General features: G+C 42.2%; 1 protein-coding gene and 2 non-coding genes across 7 annotated transcripts in view; all 3 read left to right on the top strand.

The window, feature by feature from the left end:
* Ubap2 (ubiquitin associated protein 2) overlaps positions 1–25,011 on the top strand; it is an 82,525-nt gene that overhangs the window by 44,027 nt on the left and 13,487 nt on the right. For all 5 annotated transcript variants that reach the window (XM_029476253.1, XM_021159994.2, XM_029476251.1 and 2 more), the window contains 9 exons: positions 2,935–3,088; positions 5,826–5,903; positions 6,787–6,841; positions 9,632–9,735; positions 11,459–11,524; positions 15,029–15,081; positions 16,816–16,883; positions 21,577–21,766; positions 23,916–24,132. In XM_029476253.1, coding sequence (XP_029332113.1) covers positions 2,935–3,088; positions 5,826–5,903; positions 6,787–6,841; positions 9,632–9,735; positions 11,459–11,524; positions 15,029–15,081; positions 16,816–16,883; positions 21,577–21,766; positions 23,916–24,132 — 985 coding nt within the window. The remainder of the gene's footprint in view (positions 1–2,934; positions 3,089–5,825; positions 5,904–6,786; positions 6,842–9,631; positions 9,736–11,458; positions 11,525–15,028; positions 15,082–16,815; positions 16,884–21,576; positions 21,767–23,915; positions 24,133–25,011) is intronic.
* LOC115031046 lies at positions 19,606–19,683 on the top strand. The gene has a single exon (XR_003836623.1). It is a non-coding gene; the product is annotated as a small nucleolar RNA SNORD121A (small nucleolar RNA).
* On the top strand, positions 21,894–21,974 carry LOC115031045. Its single transcript, XR_003836622.1, has one exon. It is a non-coding gene; the product is annotated as a small nucleolar RNA SNORD121A (small nucleolar RNA).

The raw sequence follows: 25,011 nt of genomic DNA, 5'->3' as shown, positions 1-25,011 counted from the left end.
GGCTGTCCTGGAACTCACTTTGTAGACCAGGCTGGCCTTGAACTCAGAAATCCACCTGCCTCTGCCTCCCAAGTGCTGGGATTAAAGGCGTGTGCTACCCCTGCCCAGCTAGCATGTTCTTTTGAAACTTAGTAATATAGACCCTTACAAAGCACAGACATAGAAAATAAGTTGCAGTGCTTAAAAATCATGTGAGAATGTTGTCTGCTCTGTTCCTTTGACCTCCTTATGGAAATTTGATTGTATTTGATTTATATTTCTAAACTGAGGAAACTGTTTCAGAGAAAATTTAAACAAATAATACATCACCTAAAAGAAAATACAGTGATGACTGCATCCAACATGGCTGTCTTGGGGCTGCAGAGATGGCCCGTTGGCTAGGAGCATAAACTGCTCTCTAGAGGACCTGAGTTCAGTTTCCAGAGTTCTTCTGTGGTAGTTCACAATGGCATATAATTCCAGCGCCAGGGATGGACTCACACACACACACACACACACACACACACACACACACACACCCCCAGAGGGGTGGGGAGGGAGGGAGAGAGAGACAGACTGTCTTTTTATTTATTTTTATTTTGGGGTTTTTTGTTTGTTTGTTTTCGAGACCGGGTTTCTCTCTGTAGCCCTCGCTGTCCTGGAACTCAGAAATCCTCCTGCCTCTGCCTCCCAAGTGCTGGGATTAAAGACGTGCGCCACCATGCTTGGCTCAGACTGTCTTTGTTTTAAAAGATTTTCGTATTTTATGTGTATAGATGCTTTCTTTTCTAAAGATTTGTTTATTTATTTTATGTATATGAGTATACTGTAGCTGTACAGATGGTTGTGAGCCTTCAGGTGGTTGTTAGGAATTGAATTTTAGGGTCTCTGCTTGATCCATTCAGCCCTGATTATTCAGTCCCTGTTGCTCCGGCCCAAAGATTTATTTATTATCATAAATAGGTACACTGTAGCTGTCTTCAGATAGCACCAGAAGATGGAGTCAGATCTCATTACGGGTGGTTATAAACCACCATGTGGTTGCTGGAATTTGAACTCAGGACCTTCGGAAGAGCAGTCAGTGCTCTTACCCGCTGAGCCATCTATCCAGCCCAGATGCTTTCTTTTCATGTATGTATGTGTAATACTTGCTAGCCTTGTACATGTTAAGGCCAGAAGAGGGTGTCAGGTCCCCGAGACTGGAGTTATATACTGTTGGGAACTACTATTTGGATACTGGAAATCAAACCTAGGTCTTCTGGAAGATCTGACAGTGAATGCCCTTAAATGCTGAGCCATCTCTCCAGACCGCATACACACATATTAAAGTAAGTGTGTGTGTGTGTGTGTGTGTGTGTGTGTATTTTTAATTTTATGTGTATGAGTGTTTGACTGCATGTGTGTCTGTGTATCATGTGCATGTAGTGCCTATGGAAGTCAGATGGGTTATCAGGTTCCCCAGAACTGGAGGTACAGATGGTTATGAACCATCCTGTGGATACTGAGAATCAAACCTGGATCCTTTCTTTGAAGAGCATCCAGTGTCCTTTTTCTAACTATATAGCCCTGACTGTCCTGGCACCCACTTTTAGCTTTGACTCCATGTTCAAGGCTGGCCTTACACCCTCAGAGATCTGCCTGCCTCTGCCTCCCCGGTGCTGGGATTAAAGGTGTGAGCCACTAAACCTGACAGGTGCCATTCTTTTCAATGTTTGGGTTTAGTCACATTCTTGCTTTGAGGGGAGGCTGTTACAGTTATTCACTGAGTAAAATTGGAGGGCTGTGAGGAAGCAAATACTGTAACTATACACTGCTTTCTAACATTTTCATGTTGAATAGAATGAAGTGTTTGGGCTGGAGACATGGCTAAGCAGTTAAGAGCACATGCAGTTCTTTCAGAGCACTACACATTAGCTCATGACTGTTCATAACTCCAGTCTCAGGAGATCTGGCACCCATTTCTGACCTTTGTGGGCTCTAGTCAAGCACATGGTACACAAGCTTACATGTAGACGTGTATTTGTGTGTGTGTGTGTGTGTGTGTGTGTGAGAGAGAGAGAGAGAGAGACACAAGTTTTTACTTTTTAGCCCAGGTTGGTCTGGAATTTACTCTATAGGGTAGATTGACCTCATACTCAAAGCATTCTTAAGTGCTGGGATTATAGTGTGAGCCACCATGCCTTTAATATTTAATTAATTAAAATTAAAAAACCATTTTTATTAATTTTATTCATTTTTCTGTGGGTGTTTTGCTTGCATGTATATGTATGTGCTGGGTGGCAGAGGATGTCAGAAGAGGGTGTTGGGTCCTCTGAAATTAGTGTTGTAAGTTACAGATGGTTGAAATCACAAATGTAGGTGACATGAACCAAGCTTTGGTTTTCTGCAAGAGCAGCAAATGCTCTTAACTGCTGAACCAATTCTCCAGCCCCATCACCAGCTCTGTCCTGAACATAGAAATTTCATAACTGGGAGCCAGAGCTGAATCTTTGTTTTTGTCAGAGAGCAGGTGATAGTAAGTTAGGGGCTGAACATATCATGAGTACTCTTGTTAACAGGTGAGTGGTCGTGAAGGAAATGGAGCAGAGCAAAGTTCTTTTGGACTTCTGACTCCTTCTAGGACATTGTGGAACATAGTTTCTTCCATGCTTCCTTGCCCCGGGTCTTACCTGACAGCGTCAGCAGCTTTGTGGCTAATGACTAACCAACAGCAATGACAGTCTTGGCATACTAACTGCAGTGGGGGTGACAGTGCAAACACTGTAGGGTGGTGGCCCGCAGCCAGAGTGTTTCACCTCAGTCTCAGCTGTGCCCACTGAGTCTCCAGGTCTCCACCCGCTCAACTTTACCTAACTTTCTGTCATAGTTTTACATCCCACAAATGGGGAAGAAATAAAATGTAAGTTTTCAAAGCTGTGTGACCACTTAGTGGTTATAGACTCTACTTTTTGACAGACTTCATGGGAGACTGTAGGAGGGAAGAAGAAGAATTTTGGAAGAGAAAGTTCAGAAAACAAAGAAAACAGAGAGAAGAGGATGGAGAGAGAAGCGAGTCGTGGACGGGGAACCAACAACCGCAAGGGAAGAGGTGGTAACCGAGGCCGAGAGTGTGAGTGTAGCTCTTCTCCTAGCTGTCCTCACACACCCGAAGACTGGGAGAGTAGCCCAGAGAGTGACCATAAACCTACTACCAATCACTCCCACTGACACTGGGTCACACAGGGCAGTCTGTAAGATCCTGTACCGACCTGAGCTGCAGGTCGTTCATTCTTGTCCTTTCAGACTGGCTAGAAACCAAGCAAGCTGGGAGTGTGGTAGGTATAGGCTTAATTTGTATGAAGCTTTTTTTTCTTCCCCTACAGATATTCATGCTATAGACATAGATTAAATTAATTAGAGATGTCTAGGTGTATCTTCAACCCCAGGTAGAGGCATGTGGGTTCCTGTGAGTTTTGAGGCCATACAGATTTACATTGAGTTCCAGGCCACCCAGGGTTGCATAGTGAGACCCTGTCACCCATCTCCCCCTCCCACCACAAAAAAAAAAAAAAAAAAAATTAAAGGAGGAAGATTCAGAAGGCAGAATTGTTTGAACAGTTTCCTTTGATCCATATTTTGACACCATTTTACTTGGAAGAGCCCAGGAGACAACTTGTGCTGTGTAGGGAGTACTTGGCAACCTGTAGTAATGAACACACAGGTTTTCAAACAGCTCACAGTGAGCTCATGTCTATAATCCTAGAATTTGAGAGCTTTTAATAGAAAAATTGTGAGTTCCAAGCCAACCTGAGCTATATAGTAAAATCTTCTCTCAAAGAGCTCCCCTAGCCCTTATGAAACTGTTACACTTTCAATATATATCTTGAGCTGGCTTTAGCTAAGATTCCTTTTTGTCCAGCAGTGAAATTACAGTCACCCACTTCTGTCCCTCACTCTAAATTTAAAAAGTACACATATATTTTATTTTCATAATGGGTGTGGGTGCACATGTCATGGTGTACATGTGGGGGTCTGAGAAAAACTTTGGGGTTGACATTTTCCCTTCACCATTTGGGTCCTGGGATTGAATTCATGTCATCAGTCTTGGCAGGAGCCCTTACCCACTGAACCACCTCTCCAGCTCTATTTTTAAATGAAGGTTGATTGAACAATAATATCAAGAATGAGAAATGAGTATTTAAATAATAGAAATGTATAGTTTGTGCTGGGAACTCACTCAGGGGCCTTTGCTTGGGCTTATATTTGACCACACTTATATAATACTTGGTTTTTATTGTTTTTGAGACAGGATCTCACTATGTGGCCCATGCTGCCCTTGATCGACACCCAAGTGCTGGGATTAAAGGGTGGGCCACCACACCTGGTCTTAATAGTTTAGTAGTGTTTCTTAGAACTTGTTCTGGGGAGAAATAAAGTTCAGAAGCAGGCGAGGATGATGGGAAGGGATATGATAAATTTAAATTTGTACTGCAAAAGAAGCCTAGCTCATGTGAGCTAAGCAGCAACTAAAAAGTGGAGTAATGATATCAATATCTATTAACCAGTTTTTGTATGGATCTATTGGAACCAGTATGAATATGAGAAAGAGAAGTCTGTACTTGCCTTTTCTGGTAGTGTGCTAAAAAGCCTGTCCCTCATACTTTACCTTTTGTTAAGGAAGAAGTTCTGTGATGTATATAGATAGCATTGTTTTGTAGTAAGTGTTGGGTTTTAGTTCTTATTTAAAGAAAATTTATTTTACAGGAGGGTACATGTAGACAGAAAGTAAAATGACCATGCTGTATACTGTTTTAGACACGGTCTCTCTGCAGACTGACTGCCCTGGAGCTTGCCGTGCAGACCAGGCTGGCCTCAGAGCTCTGCCTCTGTTCTGAGTGTTGGGATTAAAGGCCTGTGCCACCATGCTCAGCACCGTGTGATTTTCATTTCAGTCTTCTATCTGGGATTGCATCTGGTGCCATTCAGGATTTTGTTCCACACCTTCCTGCCTCTCTCTCTTTTTCTTCTTTGTTTGTTTGTTTGTGTCTTTCTCTCTCGCTCGCTCTCTTTCTTTTTTTAATGGTTTTAGAGCTTTATTGTAGAAATGCAGAGAGAAAGTAAGAGAAAGAGAGAGGCCAGCCATGGCCATGTGGAGAGAGGGGGGAAGGGAGAGAGAGAGAAAGAGAGCTAGAGATGAGAATAAGAAAGGTGAGAGCTTAAGAGCTCTTTTTCGTTTTCTAAATACTAGGTCTGATTATGTGGTTCATCTGGCCTTGAACTTGAACTCACGATTCTCTTGGTTTTGTCATCCTAGTGTTGGATAAGCCTTTGGTCACGTGCTTCCAGATTTGTGCTACTTTTTATTCATCGTGATTTCTAAATGTTGTTTACTTATTTTTTTAAGATTTTTTTTTAAAAAGATTTTTATTTATTTATTATATGTAAGTACACTGTAGCAGTCTTCAGACACTCCAGAAGAGGGTGTCAGATCTTGTTAGGATGGTTGTGAGCCACCATGTGGTTGCTGGGATTTGAACTCAGGACCTTTGGAAGAGCAGTCGGTGCTCTTAACCGCTAAGCCATCTCTCCAGCCCAGTTGTTTACATTTTAACTTCTTTTTGACCTTTTTTTTTTTTTTTTTTTTTTCTTTTTGGCTTTTGAGACAGGTGCCCCCTCAATATGTAGCCCTTGTTAGAATTTAGACCAGGCTGGCTGTGAATATGTGGGATTGGAAAGAAGAGTGTTGGATTTTTTTTTTTTTTTTTTTTTTTTTTCTGTGCATTTTGTGCTTGGTTTTGTAAGCATCTCGTAAGTTTGGTAAGAGGCTTGAAGATGAAAAGTTGACATGTCTGCTTTTCCCTCTTTAGTCAAAGGTGAAGAGAATGGGATTGACTGCAGCCAAGGAGACAAGCCTGCAGAGCGGGGCAAGCGGGCCCGAGGCAGAGGTGAGAGGGGAGAGGACCAGGCCAGCTGCCGCCAGCCTGGCTATTAAGGATGATTGGAAATGCATTACGAAGGAATGTTCTCTAAGATGCCTGAGAAGGAACCCTTAGATTATGCCCGGTTCTTTTCTTTTTACATTTTGCTTTGGTTTTGTTATTTTTGGTGCTGAAGGTTGCCTGTCCTTGGTAAGAATGGCTCCATCCCTGAGCCATCCCTCAGATCCTGGATTATCTCTGTCACTTTGAAGAATCCTTTTGGTTATTTTCAGATGAATTGTGAAAGCCACTTTTATAATCAGTTATAGTGGTGTACAGATGTATTCCCAGCATTTAGGAAGCAGAGACAGAGGTATGAACAGCTCTGATATACATGGTTACACTACCAACAAAGCAAGGAGAGCTTATTATTTATTTGGGGGTTTGGGGTATTTTGTTTTGTTTTCCACACAGGGTTTTTCCATAGCCCTGACTGTCTTGGAACTTGCTCTGTAGACCAGGCTAGCATCCAATTCAGAGATCTGCTTGCCTCTGCCTCTGGTATTAAAGGCATGTGCCACCATTGGCAAGGCATTAATTATATTTTAAATTGTTTTATCTGTGAATGGTTTGCTTGCATGTACATGTGTGTGCCATGTGTATGCAATGCCTGTGGGGGCCAGAAGAGGGCATCAGATGCCCCTCAGAATGAGTTAGCTGCTTAGCTACTTTTTTTCTTCTTCGTCTTTTTTAAGAAAAAAAAAAAAAAAAGCTCATACTGTAGTATATGATTGACTACAGGTTGAGAAGTCACCCTGTAGCCCCAGATTGGCCTGAAACTCTGCTTTATTTAATCATTATATATACATGTACAAATACAATTATATTCTATAATTGTGTTTTGTTAAAGGATTTGGACGTGGCAGGGGCAGAGGGACAGGAAGGTTCTCCGCTCAAAGCATGGGGTAAGTCACAGCCATCCCACTGCAGTAGGTGCTTCCAAGTTGTTCTGTTTTATCTGCCTTTGACCTGTCTGTACTTTATCCCAGCTAGCGGTGGTTGCACTTCTGAAGGGCTTTCTAACCATAGTGAAAATAGTGTTGTTGTTGCTGTTGGCAGCACTGAAGCCTCTGCTCTGTGCAGTTTGCTTGGATAACTTCATCGGTGTGGTGCATGTGCTGCACGCTGATGCTACATCATCCTTCTCTCTAACGTGACACCCCTCTCCTTCCTCATGAAGTTACTAACATGTCTGCAGACACCAAATGTTCTCAAGGGAGTGGGCATATGTGCATAATGTCCTCAGCTGCCTAGTTGAAAGCCACTTACAGATGCTGCTAAATCTAGCTATTTAACATGAAGTGTTTCTGTGAATGATAGTTTTGTCCTCAGTGATGGTAGTGAAGCCTGAGCATTCTAGGTAGGCGTTAGAGTTAGCTACTGTTATGTCTAGTTTTTCTTTCTCTTACTGTTTCTTTTGTGCATGGCAAGACAACTTGAATATGGAACCCTAGCCTTAAACTCATAGCATTCTGTTTACTTATGCTCTTATGTGTGCATTGTAACACGGATGTAGCCTGTCAGTCCTGACAGCTAGTTCTTTTACTTCTGAACCATCTCACCCTTTAATGATAATACAAAGAAGTGAACAAAACCTTTCTTTAGCTATATCGATATATGAAGAATATAATTCTATTCAAATCACATTTGGGGGTGCTGGAGAGATGGTTCATCAGCTAATAGCACTTGCTGCTATTGGAGAAGTCTTGGGTTTGGTTCCAGCACCCAGGCCTTACATCATGTCTTACAGCCATTTGTAACCTCAGTTCCGGGGAGTCTGATGCCCTCTTCTGGACTCTGGGCAGGCAGCACGCACATGGTACATATATGTACATGTAGGGAAAACACAGAAAATATAAAGAGTCTTAAAGTTCTTTTGGTGTTATGACAGACCCTCCCTTAATCCCAACACTAAGGCAAGAGACCAGCACGTTTCTGAGTTCAAGGCTAGCTTAGTCTACAAGCAAGTTTCAAGACAGTCGAAGCTTCGATTCTGACACAAGAAGGAGACATGTTTATACTTGATGTGTTTGTTGTCATTGGGAATTTTTTTTAAATATGCAGTTTTATGTGTGGGCTTGAGTGTGTGTTTGTGTGCCATGGGCGTGAAGGTGCCTGTGAAGCCAGAAGAGGTTTCCTAGGAACTTTTGAGCTCCAGGCCATTTTGAGCTTTGGAGTGGGGACTGGGGATGGAACCTGTCTCCCAAGTCCTGCAAGAGCAGCAATGCTCTTAAACACTTTGAACCTTCTCTCTGGTCCTTTCATTGGACATTTTCAATGGTGTTCTTTCTAGACTGGGAAGGCTTCCAGGTCTTCATAACTTTTCAGGATGCCAAAGACCATATTGTAGAAACTTGAAGGCCATTTATACAAAAGTAGGTAGATGATCCTGAAGTAACGTCTATTGAAGATATGTACACTTGGCTGGAGATGTAGTTGATAGAGTGCCTCCCTAGCACAAAGAAAGTTCCGTCCCCAGCATACCATAAAACTGGGAATGGTGGTATAAACTTGTAATACCGGAAGTAATGTAATGAGGAATCCACTAGAGAAAGGCCACTGGGACACAGTTCAAGCCAATAGAAACTCTTATTAGTAACTACTCCAGGTGTTTGAGTCTGAGTTGTAGCCCTGAGCACTTCTCAGAACGGGCTTTTAATCACAAAACCTACATTCCTGGGTTGACACACTTCAGTTAGCCAGAAGTGGAACTATAGGAGCCAAAGAGCAAGGTCACTATATTTAGGGACTTTCCCCAAAGCAAGATGGAGAAGGTCTTCTTTGTTCTCCTTTTGACAGGTGGTGCTGCCTATGTGCTGAGGTACCCAAGGCCTGTGTTAAGGTCTGGGAATCCATTACAGTATCAGAAGTTCAAGGTCATCTTTAGTTACATAGTTCACAGACAACCTGGGATACATGAAACAGACCCCATCTTCAAGAATGATATGGCTCATGTCTTTAATCTTAGTACTTAGGAGGTAGAGGCAGGCATATTTATGTGAGTTAGGGGCTTGTCAGTGCTACATTGTAATAACCTGTCTAAAAAACAAAAATGAAAACATTCAAATCACTGGAACTAGAGGTTTTTAAAGGTCCTTGTTAACAACGTTTTAAAGTTCTGTCCCTGGGATTTTTAAGGGTAGAAGGAAAGAATGCTGTATTACATGTGAGTAACTAAATAAAACAGTTTTGTATGGGGCTGGTTGGGGTGTCACAGCCTTTAAACTCAGCATTTGGGGGTTGGGGGGACAGATCTCTGTACGTTTAAGGCCACTCCTGGTTTACGTATTCAGTTTGAATACTGCCGGGGTTACATTGAAAATACTGTGTCTGAAAACAAAACAAAACAGAATAACCCAAACAGAGATCTTTATTATAGGTGCAAAAAGTGTATAAAAAATACCTACATCACAATGGCTTAAAGAGTTAACCATTATTCAATATGAGGAGGGAGAAGTCTTTTATAGCACCCCTTTGAAGGGACTTGAGCTTATTTGGTTTTGAATATTTTCTTTTTTCTATTTTCTTGTTTTTAGAGTCTGTCTATGTAGCTTTGGCTGTCATGATGCTTGCTATATGGACCAGACTGGCCTTGACTTTCAGAGATCTGCCTCCCCAATGTTATTTTGTGATTTTGATGCTTGCTTTAGTTGTTTGTTTCTTTACTTCAAACCCCCTCCCCCTCCCCCCCCCAGGACATTCAATCCTGCAGACTATTCAGAGTCCATGTCTACAGATGGCTGTGGAACAAAGTTGGCAGTTTGGGAAGCTGCTCAGAATGGTACAGATGAGGGATCAGGTAAGGTTTTTTGTCTTGTTTTGTTTTTGTTAGAAGTCTTTGTTTTGTTCTGTGTCTGTTTTTGAGAAATAGTCTCATTGTACCTTAAGCTGGCCTTGAATTTTCAGTGATCCTCTTGTCTAATATTCTAGAAGTCTGGGATTTCAAGACTCATCACAACCATCTTCAGAGACTCTTTTAGGATTGATTAGGGGTGGGGTATGGGCGCAGTGTGTGTGTGTCTTATCTGTCTGTCTGTGTCTCTGTGGGGTAATGCATGGGAGTTTGGGTGCTTGTAAAGATGAGAATAGGGTGCCAAATTCCTAGAGCAATGGTTGCAGGTATTATAATCCACCTGAGATAGATGCTGGCAACTGAGTGGAGGGCCTCTGGAAGAGCAGCAAGCATCCATAACTGCCGAGCCAGCTCTTGAGTCCCTAGAGCTGGTTTTAAAATTGTTCTTATCTGAGTATGGTGGGTCATGTCTAATTCCCAGCACTGGGGAGTCTGTTAGTAGCTGCTGAGTTCACAGCCAATCTGGACTGTGGTGTCAGATCTTGTCTAATGTTTTATGTTCTTTTTTTTTTTTAAATATTTATTTAATTATTTATTTTATGTATATGAGTACACTGTAGCCGTACAGATGGTTGTAAGCCATCCTGTGGGTGTTGGGAATTGAACTCAGGACCCCTGCTCACTCTGGCCCCGCTCACTCCAGCACCACTCCCTCTGGCCCAAAGATTTATTTATTATATGTAAGTACACTGTAGCTGTATTTAGACACACCAGAAGAGGGCATCAGATCTCATTACGGATGGTAGTGAGCCACCATGTGGTTGCTGGGATTTGAACTCAGGACCCTCGGAATTGCAGTCAGTGCTCTTTACTGCTGAGCCATCTCACCAGCCTCTTATGTTCTTGTTATATAAGCATGCTGGATGGAGAATACTCCCAACTCCTTTTAATTGATTGTTACCTTCAAAGCCTCTCAATGAGAAATCTCATTGACAGCCAGGTGTAGTATCTTATATCTATAATCCCAACACTTGGGGGTTGACAGTTATTAGGCAGTGTGCAGCTAGCAGAAGTGTAAATGGACAGATTGACAATGTATTCTACTGCCAATCAAGAGTCTCCTGTCTAGCTGATTGGGGCAAAGATTTGCTATTTCAATGTTATTCATTACAGTGAATGCAGCCTCGCAATCCCACGTGAGAATATGGGCCCAGGTGAGGTCTATATACATTCACAAAGAAGACAGCAAATCTTAATAAGTCATCAAGAATTTGGATCTATGTTCTTGTACCCGTGAGTGTGGGTTCTTGTGCCTATGTGCACACCTGCAGAACCCAGAGCTTGGCCCATGTCTGACTTCCTGCTCTCTACCTTTTGATTTTCCCCCTTCATTCTGTGCAGGGTTGTGAGTGTGTACACACAAGCTGTGGAGGGCAGAAGACTTTCGGCTAGTGAATTACAAGAGTTACTCAGGACCTCAGGCCCTAATGGTTTGATGTACCAATCCAGCATAGTCAGACATTTAATACTTAGAACCAATTACATGAAATAAAATTTATCATAAGTATTATATGAGTGTTGTTGATGGTTTGTTTCTAGAATTTTCCATTTATTTTGGGCCTTGCTCCCTCTATGAGTGACTGCTGTAATACATTAACTTTATATCGTATACTGATCAACTTCTCTTGTTTTCATATACTAAAAGCTTACCTTTTATTTTGATTGACAGAAGGGCTGGCAAAGTCTCACAGTGTATCTCAGGAACCGCCAAGTAAAAGTTCTTATGGACTTAAAGGTATGAAGAATGTTATGTTTTGAAATTTTGCAGTTAAGTATCATACAGAACTGAGTGTATCATTAATTGGTAGGCTGTTCACGTAGACTTCCTAAGGCCTAGGTTTGAGTTTGACCCCAGAGCTACATAAGGAGGTGTGGTCCATTGATAGGTACAGGTTGAATAGGTTTGAGGCCAGCCTCAAAAGATAAGAAACAAACCCTCTTAAGCCTTCTGTGTAAGGGCACTGGTCCCAGTCCTGATGAGTTTGATCTTGGGCCCATAAGAAAGAGAAAACGAACCCTTACATTCATGCCATAGCACCTGTGACCTCCCCCACTTCCACCACAACATAAATAAAAATAACATTTTTTTAAAATGTAAAGTTGTGTGGTTCCTATATAATGGTTTTGGGCTGGATGCGGTGTTTGTGCACTGCAGGCAGAGGCAGGTGGGTCTCCTCAAGTGTAAAGCCAGCCTGGTCTGCATAGGGAGTTCTGGGATAGCCAAGATCCCATCTAAAAAACACAACAAAAAAGAAAGAGGGAGAGAGGTGGGGGAAGGGAGGAGGAAGGACAAGCATGTTTACTTTGGTCTTTGTACATACACACACACACACACACACACACACACACACACACACTCTCTCGTACAGCAGTCTAGCTTATGAATGAATGAGACTCACACTAGGGTTATATTATTTGGCTTTGACAATTACTGGGGGGATAACTGCTAATCTACTTTTCTAACTGCTGGCCTCGCTGCCTCCCCAGTGATGTGCCCAGACACTTACTGTTTCTCCTGGCTGTGCTCGTGGTCCATCTTCCCTCACGGCAGCTTCCTCCTCCCTCCCAAGTCCTCCTCCTCCCACTCTCTGCAGCCCCTAACCAGGTAACTCAAACCCACCTACCCCGATCCCTCCAGTAATTGTCTATACCATTTTTATTTATCCAATAATTTTAAATAAAGAATAAGGTTTGTACAACAAAATCTGGTAAGTGTGAGAGTTCACTCATAGGCAAGTAGATCTTTGGGTACAGATTTTTAGCATTGCAGTACATAACAACAAGATCAAATCCCAACAGTTCTTATCTTCCCCATGGTCCCCCTCTCACTTACTCCTCATGGGCTTCTAGTTTTTAAGTGCTTGGCCTAAACCCAGAGCATTGTATATACTGGGTAAATACTTAAGTAGCGAACTAAATTCTCAGCCAGCTCAACCCAAACATCTGTTGCAGGCTGCCAAGGATGTCTTCAAAGTTATCCCATATGTTTTGGGGTATAGGACAACAACATGTCTGAAATTTAGTCGTTTGCATTGAAATTCTTATTATAAAATTGTAGTGTTTTAGAATTGCTAAGAATTAGAGCTCTCACCTCTTGGCATTTTTTTTTGTTTTGTTTTGTTTTGTTTTGTTTTGTTTTGTTTTGTTTTTCGAGACAGGGTTTCTCTGTATAGCCCTGGCTGTCCTGGAACTCACTTTGTAGACCAGGCTGGCCTCGAACTCAGAAATCCGCCTGCTTCTGCCTCCCGAGTGCTGGGATTAAAGGCGTGCACCACCACGCCCGGCTCCTCTTGGCATTTTTATGCTGCTGGATATGTGACAAGCCACCGCAACACATGCTTCTGACTTCCCCTGCATTTCCTGATGCAGCAGTTATGGTGTTCAGCTCTCCTGCTTACAGTTGTTATTATGCATTATGTCTTTCTGCTTGGAAACCAACTCAAGTTTCTCGCCTGAGTATGCATGGCCTCGTTTGTGTTGATTCTGGACGTAGAACAGGATGACATTTAAAGCAATGAGATGTGAACTCTGAAGTAAACCATGTGTTATTGCTAATATTTTTTAAATCTTGTTCTCTAAATCTGATGGTCAGATTTAGATCTGACTTAATCTTCATATCAGGCCTAGGGCAGATTTACATTTTAATAGTGTTCCTTTAAATTTTTTTTTTAAGATTTATTTATTTATTATATATAAGTACACTGTAGTTGTCTTCAGACACTCCAGAAGAGGGCGCCAGATCTCGTTGTGGATGGTTGTGAGCCACCATGTGGTTGCTGGGATTTGAACTCTGGACCTTCGGAAGAGCAGTCGGGTGCTCTTACCCACTGAGCCATTTCACCAGCCCTCCTTTAAATTTTTAATTTTACTTTTGTGATACAGTTTTATATTCATGTGGATACACGTGTATGGATATACATGCATGTGTAAGCTGCCTCGGTGATGAGCCTATCATCACTTTTGAAGACCAACCATATGCCAGCACATTCAGCTGATTTGTATGTGTGTGATGTATGGAGGGGAACACACCCAAAATAAGCACTCAGAGAGCACATTAGGTATCTTCCTCTTCGCTTTCCACCCTCTTCCCTTGAGGCGGGGCTTCTTACTGAACCAGAAGCACACCACACCACGCTGGCAATCTGGTGTCTGCATGTCTCCATTCCCCAACACTGCCTGCCTGCCCGTGCTCTAGACTTGCGTGCTCTAGGCTTGCACAGCACAGCAAGGACTCTTATCCACTGAGCTGTCTGTTTAGCCCGAGTACTTCTTTTTATCTTAATCATGGATACTCAGTATGGATTTCAAATTCTCATACTTTTTGTTTTTTGTTTTTTGGACACAGGGTTCTCTGTTTAGCCCTAACTGTTTTGACTAATACTTAATACTTACTCAGTAGACCAGATTGACCTCAAAGTCACAGAGATCTATCTGCCTCTGCCACCTGAGTGCTGGGATTAAGGGAATGAGCCACCACTGCTCAGCAAATTCTCATACTTGTATAGTAAGCACCTAACTGGTTGTGCTAACTCTTCAGCCCTGTGTGTTTGTTTGTGTTGGCAGTGCCAGAAATTGAGCCATTTGGCAGGTAGTGTAATGTTAAGCTGGATCTTGCCCTGGTATATTTTATTTGTTTGTTTGAGACAAGCAGGGTCTCCTTTAAAAGTCCTTACTATCCCAGAAATATATATATATACCAGGTTGGCCTTGTATTTACAGAGCTCCCTCCTAACTGCTGGGATTGAATGTGTATCTCACCATATTATAGTATTTAATTTCTAATAATGTACATCAGACGGAGTAAATCATTGATTGTATTTATCTTTTTTTTGTTGTTTTTGTTGTTGTTGTTTTTCGAGACAGGGTTTCTCTGTGTAGCCCTGGCTGTCTTGGAACTCACTCTGTAGACCAGGCTGGCCTCGAACACAGAAATCCACCTGCCTCTGCCTCCCAAGTGCTGGGACTAAAGGCGTGCACCACACGCCCGGCGATTGTGTTTATCTTTAGCATGTTTGTATGTTTTCTTACAGCAGAATTGCTAAAATATTTTTTAAATTGCTGTTTGGGAAGTTTTCTTTAAGCATATAGTTAGGGATATTTTATATAGAAACGCTTGATTTTTGTCAGAAGTAGATATAAAGAAATTATGTTTCTTGGATTGTCAGGTAAATACACAGAATCATTAAGTCGTTAGCATTGTGGCTGGCTCTGTGCTGTACCATCTCTTGTTCCCTGTCAGGTGCCTGGAAGAATTCTGTGGAAGAGTGGACAACAGAAGACTGGACTGAAGATGTAAGTGTTTGGCATCAGCTTAGACCTTTCTTCCCCTTCTTGATGCGTCACAGCATCTCTGCTTCACAAAAGGCCCGACTACTTACTTCATCATCTTAGCTTTTAGTTCTTTTGGGTTCTGTCCCTTGCTTCTCAAGTAGTTGGGTTTTTGTTGTTGTTATTGTGTTTATTATTTTTTCTTTTCTTTTTTTTCCCTAGCACATGGATCTCAGAAAGAAATTGGTATTTTTAGGTTTTTGTTTGTTTGTTGAGACTCTGTCTATATATATGGCCCTGGCTGTCCTGGAACTCAAACCAAACTGGTTGAACTCAGAGATCCTCTGCTTCCAGGGTGCTGGGTTAAAGGCACATTCTGCCACACCCAGATTTTTTATATTTAAAGACAATGGCCTTGAACTCAAAGATCTGCTTGCCTGTTGCCTGGGATTAAAGGTGTTTGCCAGCATGTCTTGATCTAAACCTAACTGGGTAGGATCTTGCCCCTAAAATCTCTTAATCTGCTATCTCCTAGAACATAGGATTCAGTTCCATGTCACTTCCTGGCACCCCTTTAATACTTGAACCATATATTTTATATTTTTCCTTTCTACGCTTGTACCAACAGAGGCCAGAAAAGACATTAGATCCTCTGGAGGTGGAGTTGGTTAGCGATGAGTCTTAGCAACTGTGTGGGAATGAGAATGACTCTTTAAAATTAGAAAATAGTTTGTAGGCCTGAGCACCATAAATTGTGTGTTAGTGGGATCCGGTGTGTGGTTATGAGCTGTAACAAGTGTGACAGTCAAGGCTTCTGAGTACAAGGGACCCAAGACTAAATGTGTAACATACCTTGTGGCTGCTGTGCAGCCTTGGTTCTGAACACAGACCACAGACATTGCTGGCTCAGGTTAGGGGCTGTCAGGTGTCATGAATTGCAGTCTGTTCACTGTGAGTACAATTCTGTTGTCATACGAACAATAAAGGTTTACCATGAAAATAACGATGTCCTTCTCAGCATGGAAGCCTCCTTAGGATATAGCTCTCTCTGGGCTATATTCCTGTTTCAATTGCTCAGTAGTTCATAAAAATGGTTAATTTTGCCTTGGAATTACAACACAATTTCCAACAATTTCTAAAGTATCCCATCTGCCATTTTATTCTATATATTTAGGTGAGGTTTTTCCAATATTGATAATTATAAAAGAGTACCTATCCGTGAGCTCTGAAAAATGTTGACGATACTAAACCTTAGGTCAATATTTTTCAAAGTCAAGATTTAAACATTTTTTAAAATCATATTGGTGCAGAAAGAACTGAGTGTTCAAATGTAGGCCAAGGACCTACCTGGAAATTGATGCCTCAGGCATACATGTGCAGGCAATATTCACATAAAAAAAAAAAGCCTCTGACTTTAAAATGAAATAAAGATTACTAATCAATTAATGAAATAGAAGACACCAAAGCACCCACCTTCCCTAAATTCCCCGTTTTTCAGCTGCTCTCTGGTGTCGCCAAAAATGGCCGACTAAGGCTAGGAGTTGGAGGCTGGTCTCTGTCATGTGAGAACACTCCTGCAGGTGTGCTGAGCTGAGGCTCCATTGCCTGGGGAGATTCTGGGATGGTTTTGTATGTTTCAGTTCTTTAAACACCCTCTGGTGACCATAATGATGCCTAAAGGACCCCAGTCAAACATGCTTTGGGTTTGTATTGTGCAAACAGAGAGTAAAGGTTTTTTTCTCCTCACTTTCCATACAGCTCTCTGAAACAAAGGTATTCACTGCTTCATCTGTCCCAGCAGAGAATCATGTCGCACCTGGGCAGAGGTAAAGACTTTTGCTGGTTTTTCTTTTCTTTTTCTCATACAAAGCATAATTAGAACATAGGACAACTGTTTACCTTTTTGAGTCAAATCCTTCCATTTCTCCTTCACTTCTCTATTTTCCTTTATCTCTTCTCCCCACAGTGCTCGGAGGGAGCTTCATTTACATCTTATTAGTTGTGTCTAGTGGTGATTGGGTGACAACTCTTCTGGTGATTTGTTAGCAGTTTGGTAGAGATTATGCTAAACCTAGTTATAACTGGTTAACTATTTACATTGATAACTATTTGCTATAGTTATTAATTACTATAGTAATTAGTAATACTATATCATAGTTATCTATTTACATTAGTAAACTTATTTCCTGCTCTTCAAACAGGCTCTCAGCTTGGTTCTTAGAATTCTTCCTGCCTCTGCCTCCAGAGTTCTGGGTCTATATCATTATTCTTAGCTAAAGCAATTACTTATTACTGATTTAAAGAATAAGCCAGGTGGTTTCAGCACTCGCCTTTACTCCCAGCACTCAGGAGACAGAGGCAGGTGGATCTCTGTGAGGTCAGGAACTAGTCTAGAAACCTATAGGACAGCCAGGACTACACAGAGAGACCATGTCTCCAAAACAAAAGTAAGCTTGCTACATTAAATTCTTTGGTTTCATGCATTTGTTTAGATGATCTCTACCCTAGTTTAAGTGTCATTTTGAATAGGCATATTAGTTATAATATGCTTAAATTCCAGAAGAAGAGGGGCCTTAGAGGTTAGCATGCTTTGTGTGTCTGTGTGAAGATGCAGGTGTATGGAGATTACAGTACAGCCAGCCAGCCCTGTGTTGTTTTTCAGGAAGGCTGTCCACCCTGAAAAATACTGCTTTACGTTTGTCTGTTCATTTGTTTGTTGTTGTGTGCTTGTTCGTGCATACAAGTTCGTGTACATTGTGCCTATGTGTCAAACCACATTTGTGGAAGAAGTTAGACATGAGCAGGCATCTTGCGGGATTCAGTTTTCTGCATCATGTGGGTTTCATAGATCAAACTCAGGTTGTCTAGCTTAGCAGGACCTACCTTTATCCACTGAATCCTGCTACTGGTCCCTGGCCCACTTTTATATTCTTTCTTTGAGATAAGTTTCTCAGTGGCTGGGAACTATTAAGTAGACTAGGCTGGCGTGGCCAGCACAGTGCCACCATACCCTGCATTTTTTCATGCAGATTTTGGATATCAAACTGAGATCCTTAAACTTGCAAGGACATCTCTTTACTGACTGAACTATTTGCATATGTAGCCCTCAGGATAATAACACTCTTTTTTTTTTTTAAAGATTTATTTATTATATGTAAGTACACTGTAGCTGTCTTCAGACACTCCAGAAGAGGGCGCCAGATCTCGTCACGGATGGTTGTGAGCCACCATGTGGTTGTTGAGATTTGAACTCTGGACCTTCGGAAGAGCAGTCGGGTGCTCTTACCCACTGAGCCATCTCTCCAGCCGGATAATAACACTCTTAAAGGTGTATTGGATAGTCAGAATTGGTAGTGTGTGCTCACTTGCAACACCAGTGTTCTAATGGCTGGTGGAAATGCATCTTGAGTTTAAAGATAGTTGGTTGTATATAATGAGACTGAACACAAATGTATACATAGCTGAATTACTTAGTTTCCCCCTCATGATTTTGCTATGTAGTCCAGGCTGCTTTCCCAGCAGTCAGATTGTCTTAGGTCAATTGATTCAGAAGCCCGGGCTTCAGTGAGTGCTTACAGTATTATCATGTCCACAGTCATTTAAGCACCTTTGAAAATGGGTTTAAAGGTCTATGTGACTATCTGTTCTCTGTCCTTAATCCAATCATGCAGACACACATGCACACACATGCTCTAAAGGTCATTTTAAAATTAAAATTGTAATTGCTAGGCGGCCTGGGAAAATGTGTATGTATCTTAAAGTAGACAAATCTGAATCAAACATTTTAAAGCCAAACTAAGTGAGACAGTTAAGGACTTTATCATAGGAGAGGGAATGTGCATAGATCTCAATTGCATTTATGACTAAATGAATTTTCTTGTGGTACTTTAATTTTTTAAGAAGGTAGTTGAGAGGGCTGGAGATGGCTCAGTGGTTAAGAGCAATTGTTTTTGCACAAGATCAAGGTTGGATTCCCAGCACTTACATGGCAACTCACAACTGTCCATAACTCCAGTTCCAGGAGATCTGTTGTCCCCTTCTGATCTCTATGGATGTGAGCATGCATGCAAGCGAACAGTCACACATTAAATAAACAAACAAACAAATAAATAAGAAAACACATAGCGTCAGGTGTGTTGTTGACTACCGTTTAACCTCAGCACAACTAGTGCTTCTGACTGGTGTCTTCTACTCCAGGAGCTACAGACTCCGCTGATGTACAAGACTGTTGTCCTTAGAGTTTGGCAACTCACTCTTACTTCAGTATGGTGTGTGTTTTTGTTCATTTGCTTGTTTGAGATAGGATCTAATCTTGTAACGTTGGCTGTCCTAGAACCTGCGTAGACCTTGCTGGCCTTAAGCTCACAGAGATCCACTTGGACCCGCTTCCCCATGCTAGAATTAAAGGCTGTGCCATCCCTGCCTGGTTTAGTTCGTTCAGTATGGGGTTTTGAGGAATTCATCTCTTAGCAATAGTCATCAAGAGCTCATGGCTCTGATCTTACAGTTATTTTCTCATAAATACTAAAATGCTGACAGTAAATTTATTTCCCGGAAACAATGATGTGATTTCCAAGCACATAGCTGATGATTCCATGTGGAATTTAACTACTGAGTTTCCTGGGCCAAGGTAACAACGTCTTTACTTGTCAGTAACCACTAAACTGGAATGAAAGGGTTCCTCATACTAACGGTTTTTAAGGCCTTTCTCTCCCCACTCCCTCTGTGTGTGTGTGTCTGTGTGTGTGTCTGTGTCTGGGGTGTAAGGTGCGAATGTTCCCACATGTGAGTGTGAGTGGAGGTCAGAGGTCAGTTCCTTCACCATGGAGATCCCTGGGAGTGAACTCGGGTTGACAGGCTTACGTGACCAGTATCTTTATTCTCTTAGCTACCTCACTGCTCCAAACTCTGGTCTTCATTCATTCATTCATTCATTCATTCGTGAGATAGAGTCTCTCGTATAGAACACTGGCTGTGGTGGAAGTCACATTTGTTTGTTCATTCGCTTGTTGTTGGTTTGTGAGACAGTCTCGCTCAGTATATAGCACTGGGTGCTCTGGAAGTTACTGTGTAGAGGCTTCTGCCTCACGAGTGCTGAGATCAAAGGGCCCCACCAAGCCCAGCTCTAGCGCTTTTACAGGAGACCCTGCAGTACTGTTACTCACTTGAGTCTTGGAATAGAACTTGCTTTGGTTCTGGTAATGTTGCAAGGTTTATGGTCACCATGTATAATATACATAACTTGTTTGTGTCACTGGAATACATTAAAAGAGAAGCTGTTCACCAAAGCTTCTCTTTTAATGTGTGGAATAGAATACTGGGATATCACTGGGCAGTGGTGGCGCACACCTTTAATCCCAGCACTCGGGAGGCAGAGGCAGGCAGATTTCTGAGTTCGAGGCCAGCCTGGTCTACANAGTGAGTTCCAGGACAGCCAGGGCTACACAGAGAAACCCTGTCTCGAAAAACCAAAAAAAAAAAAATCTTTAAAAAAAAAAAAAAAAAGAAAGAAAGACCCAGAGCCGGGCATGGTGGCATATAACTTTAGTGTCAGCACTCAGAATTGAAGTTGGTTTCAGAAGAGTAAAAATGGTTGTTTATATAAGAAAAAAGAACCCGGCTAGAGGCTTACTCAGTGTGGGAATAAAGCCTGACTGACTGACTGCCCAGGACCTGGCTCACTGGCATGGTGAGAGTTAGAGAGCTGTAGTGAGCAAAGCTTTGCAAGGCCTCCAGGAGCATCGTTCTGGCGACCCTTTTGCAGGGCCCGCTCTATGGGTGACATATTCCTTTGGCTGGCTATGTTTATTACTGCCTCATTCTTCTGACACCATGCTCTTAGATTGGAATATTAGGTGGTCTTTTAGGCAAGGTCATGGGGCGTTATAAGATACTCTGTTGCTAGAGTCTTTGCTAATTTGTAATTCCTTTATTCTTAAGTATTTTACGGAGAAAATCATATATGTATAAATATGTTATGGGATAGAATACAGAATATATGGATATTTCAAATAAATTTAAGATTTAAACCTCCACAATAGCTTAATGCTTTGGGTCTTAATGTTTGAAGCTGCAGAAATGGCACACCTTTTTAATCCTAGCACCAAGAAGGTAGAGACACGGGGGTGGGATGGGTGGGGGCGGGGAACTCTCAATTTTGGGGCTAGCCTGGTGTATGCATAGTGACACTGCCTCAAAACAAAAGCCAAAGGTTCAAGGGGATGGGGGGAGGAAATTGAAGAAATTTGAGATCATTAATGGTATCTGTAAGGTACTACAGTTCCCCTCTTTGAACTGGAATGCAATTCCAGGGCACCTTCCAAAGTGCAGGTCACTCTCTTGACTATAACCTGGCTTTGGTGACCAGCTTCTCTTTTCATCTCTCTGAAACTCCATTTTCCTGTGGTTTTGCTTATGATTCTGTATCTTAAGTTTTGTTTGTCCTGATGTTCTCTCCATTTGACTGGCTGGTACAACTTGCTCATGACAGCTGATTGTGTTTGTCTTTCATGTGCTTAGCATTGATCTGGTGGCCTTGCTCCACAAGCCTGCTCCTCCCACCCAAGCCGCCGAAGTCAACTCCTTTGAAACATCCCAGCAGCAGGGCTTTGGCCAAGCCCTTGTCTTCACAAATTCTCAGCACAACAATCAGATGGCACCAGGGACTGCAAACTCCACTTCTGCCAGCTCATATTCTCCTCAGAGTTTGGTAACTCACTTTTATTTCAAGTTGGGGTCTTAAGGAGTTGACCTATTGGCAACAGTCATCAAGACTTTGTGGCTCATACCTTGCCTTTAATTCCTCAAAAACAGTCAGATGTTGTCAGTAGATCTTCACCCAGGAAACAATGATGTAGTGACTTCCAAGCACATAGCTGATGATTCCATGTAGAATTTAACTGCTGAGTTTCCTGGCTGAGATAAATACTTCTTTATGAATTCTTGTTGGTGAATGGTTACTGGGGTGATGGCATCCTTTTTATTAGTGAGTTTTTAAAACTTTTCTCCCTTTTTTATTTCCTGTGGGTGTGCTTGTGTGTCTGATGTGTGCACACCATGTCCCACTTAGATTAGAGAACAGCATGTAGGAGCAGTTCTCACCCTTCTCTGTGTGTGCAGACTATCAAGGTAGCCTGAGAGATTGTTTTCCCCTTAGATTTTGTTTCAAAGTCTGTTTCTATTCTTAATGTTTTTCTTGTCTGTGTATTCCTAGTTTGCACTTTTCTTCTCTGTTGTATAAAACATGCCACTTAAATTGCAAAATAATTTGTTAGAGGCCCTTCCCTTGGAATGTTTTCCTTGATGGCGTCACCACAGGTCCATGTGACCTCTTAGTGCCTTCAGTTCATCAGAAAGAATGCTGGGATTGCTAGTGAAGAGGACAGGCAGATAGGGCTTAGAAGGTTGGAACGCAGTCTGTGAGGGACATCTGGAGCCTGTTCTAGTGCTGAGTAAATACAGAAGCAAGCCCTTGGTTTGTACTGACAGATCAATGGGCATTTCCTCTGCCTTTCCATTGCTGTTGGTGTGATGTTTTTCTGACTTCTGGAGCCTCTGTCTGGTTGCTGAGATGAGAGGAAGAGCTGGACCATCAAATCTGGTTTATGTATAATCAATGCAATTTAAGAACTATGACCTTAAACACTGTTACTATTTATAACCACTGGGGTAAATTAATAAATAACAATTTAATAATAATATTAAAAATAAGAAAGAGAATGTGTGTGATTAGGGCTGAAATACTGTGTAGGTATGTATTTCATACACATTCATGTTAATACATGCTTTCTTGTGTCTTACTAGTTCAGTGAAGTAACTGGAATTCAGAGACCCTGTACTGAGTGTTACTGAGAGCAGAGCAGTGAGCACAGTGAAAGTGTGTTTGATAACAGTAGATGCACCTGTGGGTACTGGGCCAGTGCGAAGAGTAACATTTGGGTAGACTTGAGCCAGATGGACTTGAGCAGGACCTTGATGCAGGCAGGAGCCGTGATTGATGGGCCTCAGCTGTTCATGACTTAGTTAGTGTCTGCTGTGGGAGACTCTAAATTTTCTAACTGGTATATTCCAGACTTAGAATATTGATAATAGCTAGGCATGGTGTTGCAAACCTTTAGTACTGGTGCTTGGGAGGCAGAAGCAAGTGGATCTCTTATAATTTGAGTCCAGCCTAGTCTACAGAGTGAGCGAGATCCAGGACAGCCAGGGTTATACAGAGAAACCCTGTCTTGGCAACCCAAAGGGGCAAAGAAGAATATTGATAATAGAAATAACAGTCTCCTCTTCTTTGACGGCACTTGCTCTGAGATACTCACTCTCTGGAGGACAGAGTTGTGCTCAGTTTCGGGATGGTTGGTGTTCCTAGTCATCTGAGCACGGGACTGCCTGCTGCTAGGATAGGGCAGGAACACTCAGCATGCCCTGCTCTTCCTACCTTAGAGATGCTCTCACGTCCAGAAAGGTTTGTGTTTGGCTTTGTCATGCACTTTTTTGGTCATTTACATGTTTGCTTTTTAAAAGTTTATTTTGGAGTTGGAGAGAAGGCCTAGCAGATGAGCGCAGTTACTGCTCTTGTAGTTTGGTCCCGAGCACTCATGAATTAAAAATGATAAATCAGTACTAATAGATAAAACAAATATTTGTTTTCTAAGTTTGTAGTAAATGTTTCACTTACCTTCACCTCACCTAGAATAGGGGAGGAAGACAGTTTTATTCAGTGGACTGTTATGGCATAGTGACATTTCTTCATGGACTGTTCTCTAAAGAACATCAGCTACAGTGTTCTTCCTTCTGAAGACAGGTGTATTTACAAGCCTGGGGTCAAAATTAAAGGCTTGTTCTCTTTATATCTCTTAAAGTCATCCGTCCTTGGCTCAGGATTTGGAGAGCTGCCTCAATCAAACATGGTGAACATCTCCAACTCCCAGATTTTGGACAAGTTGAAACCGCCAGGTTTGAGCCCATTTCCTGCTGCTTCAAGCGCACAGCAGAATGACAGTGCGAGCCCTCCAGCCACCACTGCTGCTTGGGACCTCAAGCCCTCGGCGCCCCAGCCCTCAGTCCTCAGTCGTTTGGGTAAGTGGCTGTTTTCTGAGCTGGTTTACTATATTTTCTTCATCAGAGCTTCTGTATGTGAACAGTATGGAGGGACTTGTCCAGAGTCTCTGAGAATATGTGCAGCTTGGGAGAATTAAGTCAATGGACTTACTGTATAGTGTCTGCATATAGTTAACAGGAATAGGCAGATGCCCAGCTAAAAGATAAGAGCAAAAAGACTGCATGGTGGCTCCTACCTGTAATCCCAGCACTCAGAAACAGAGGTGGGAAGATCTCCATACGCTTGAGACTAACCTAGGGTGTAGAGTGAGAGCCTGTTTCAGAAATCAAACCAAAGCCAGTGTGGATAGCTTATCTGCCTGTGATCTCAGCACTTGGTAGGCAAACTGATCTCCATCAGTTTGAGCCCAGACTGGTCTAGATACTAAGTTCCAGGTTCACCAGGACCATAAAGTAAAACCCTTTCAAAAAATACAAAAAAAGGAGCAAAGAACCATAAGCAGTGGGGGCAGAGCACTGAATTAGAAGTGAAAAGTCCCGGTTGATCTTCCAGAGGACCCATTGTGGAATCCCAGCTCCACAGCTGTTTGTAGCTCCTTTTTCAGGCAATCCTGTACCCTCTCCTGGCCTTGATGGACCCATACATAGGTACAATACACAGATCTGCTCGTAGGGTAATCACCTATACACATAAAAAGTAATGACTGTAGACCAGGCTGGCCTTGAACTCACAGAGATCCACCTACCTCTGCCTTGAAAGTGCTGAGATTAAAGTCATAGCTTTACTCTTTATTTGTAAAGGGATCATGTGTGAACTTGATGTTTTCTATACAAAACTTCTGTCAGCACACCACACACACACACACACACACACACACACACACACACACACACACA

The sequence above is a fragment of the Mus caroli genome, chromosome 4 (assembly GCF_900094665.2).
Source record: "Mus caroli chromosome 4, CAROLI_EIJ_v1.1, whole genome shotgun sequence".
NCBI lineage: Eukaryota > Metazoa > Chordata > Mammalia > Rodentia > Muridae > Mus > Mus caroli.
This window is presented reverse-complemented; position numbering and strand designations above follow the sequence as displayed.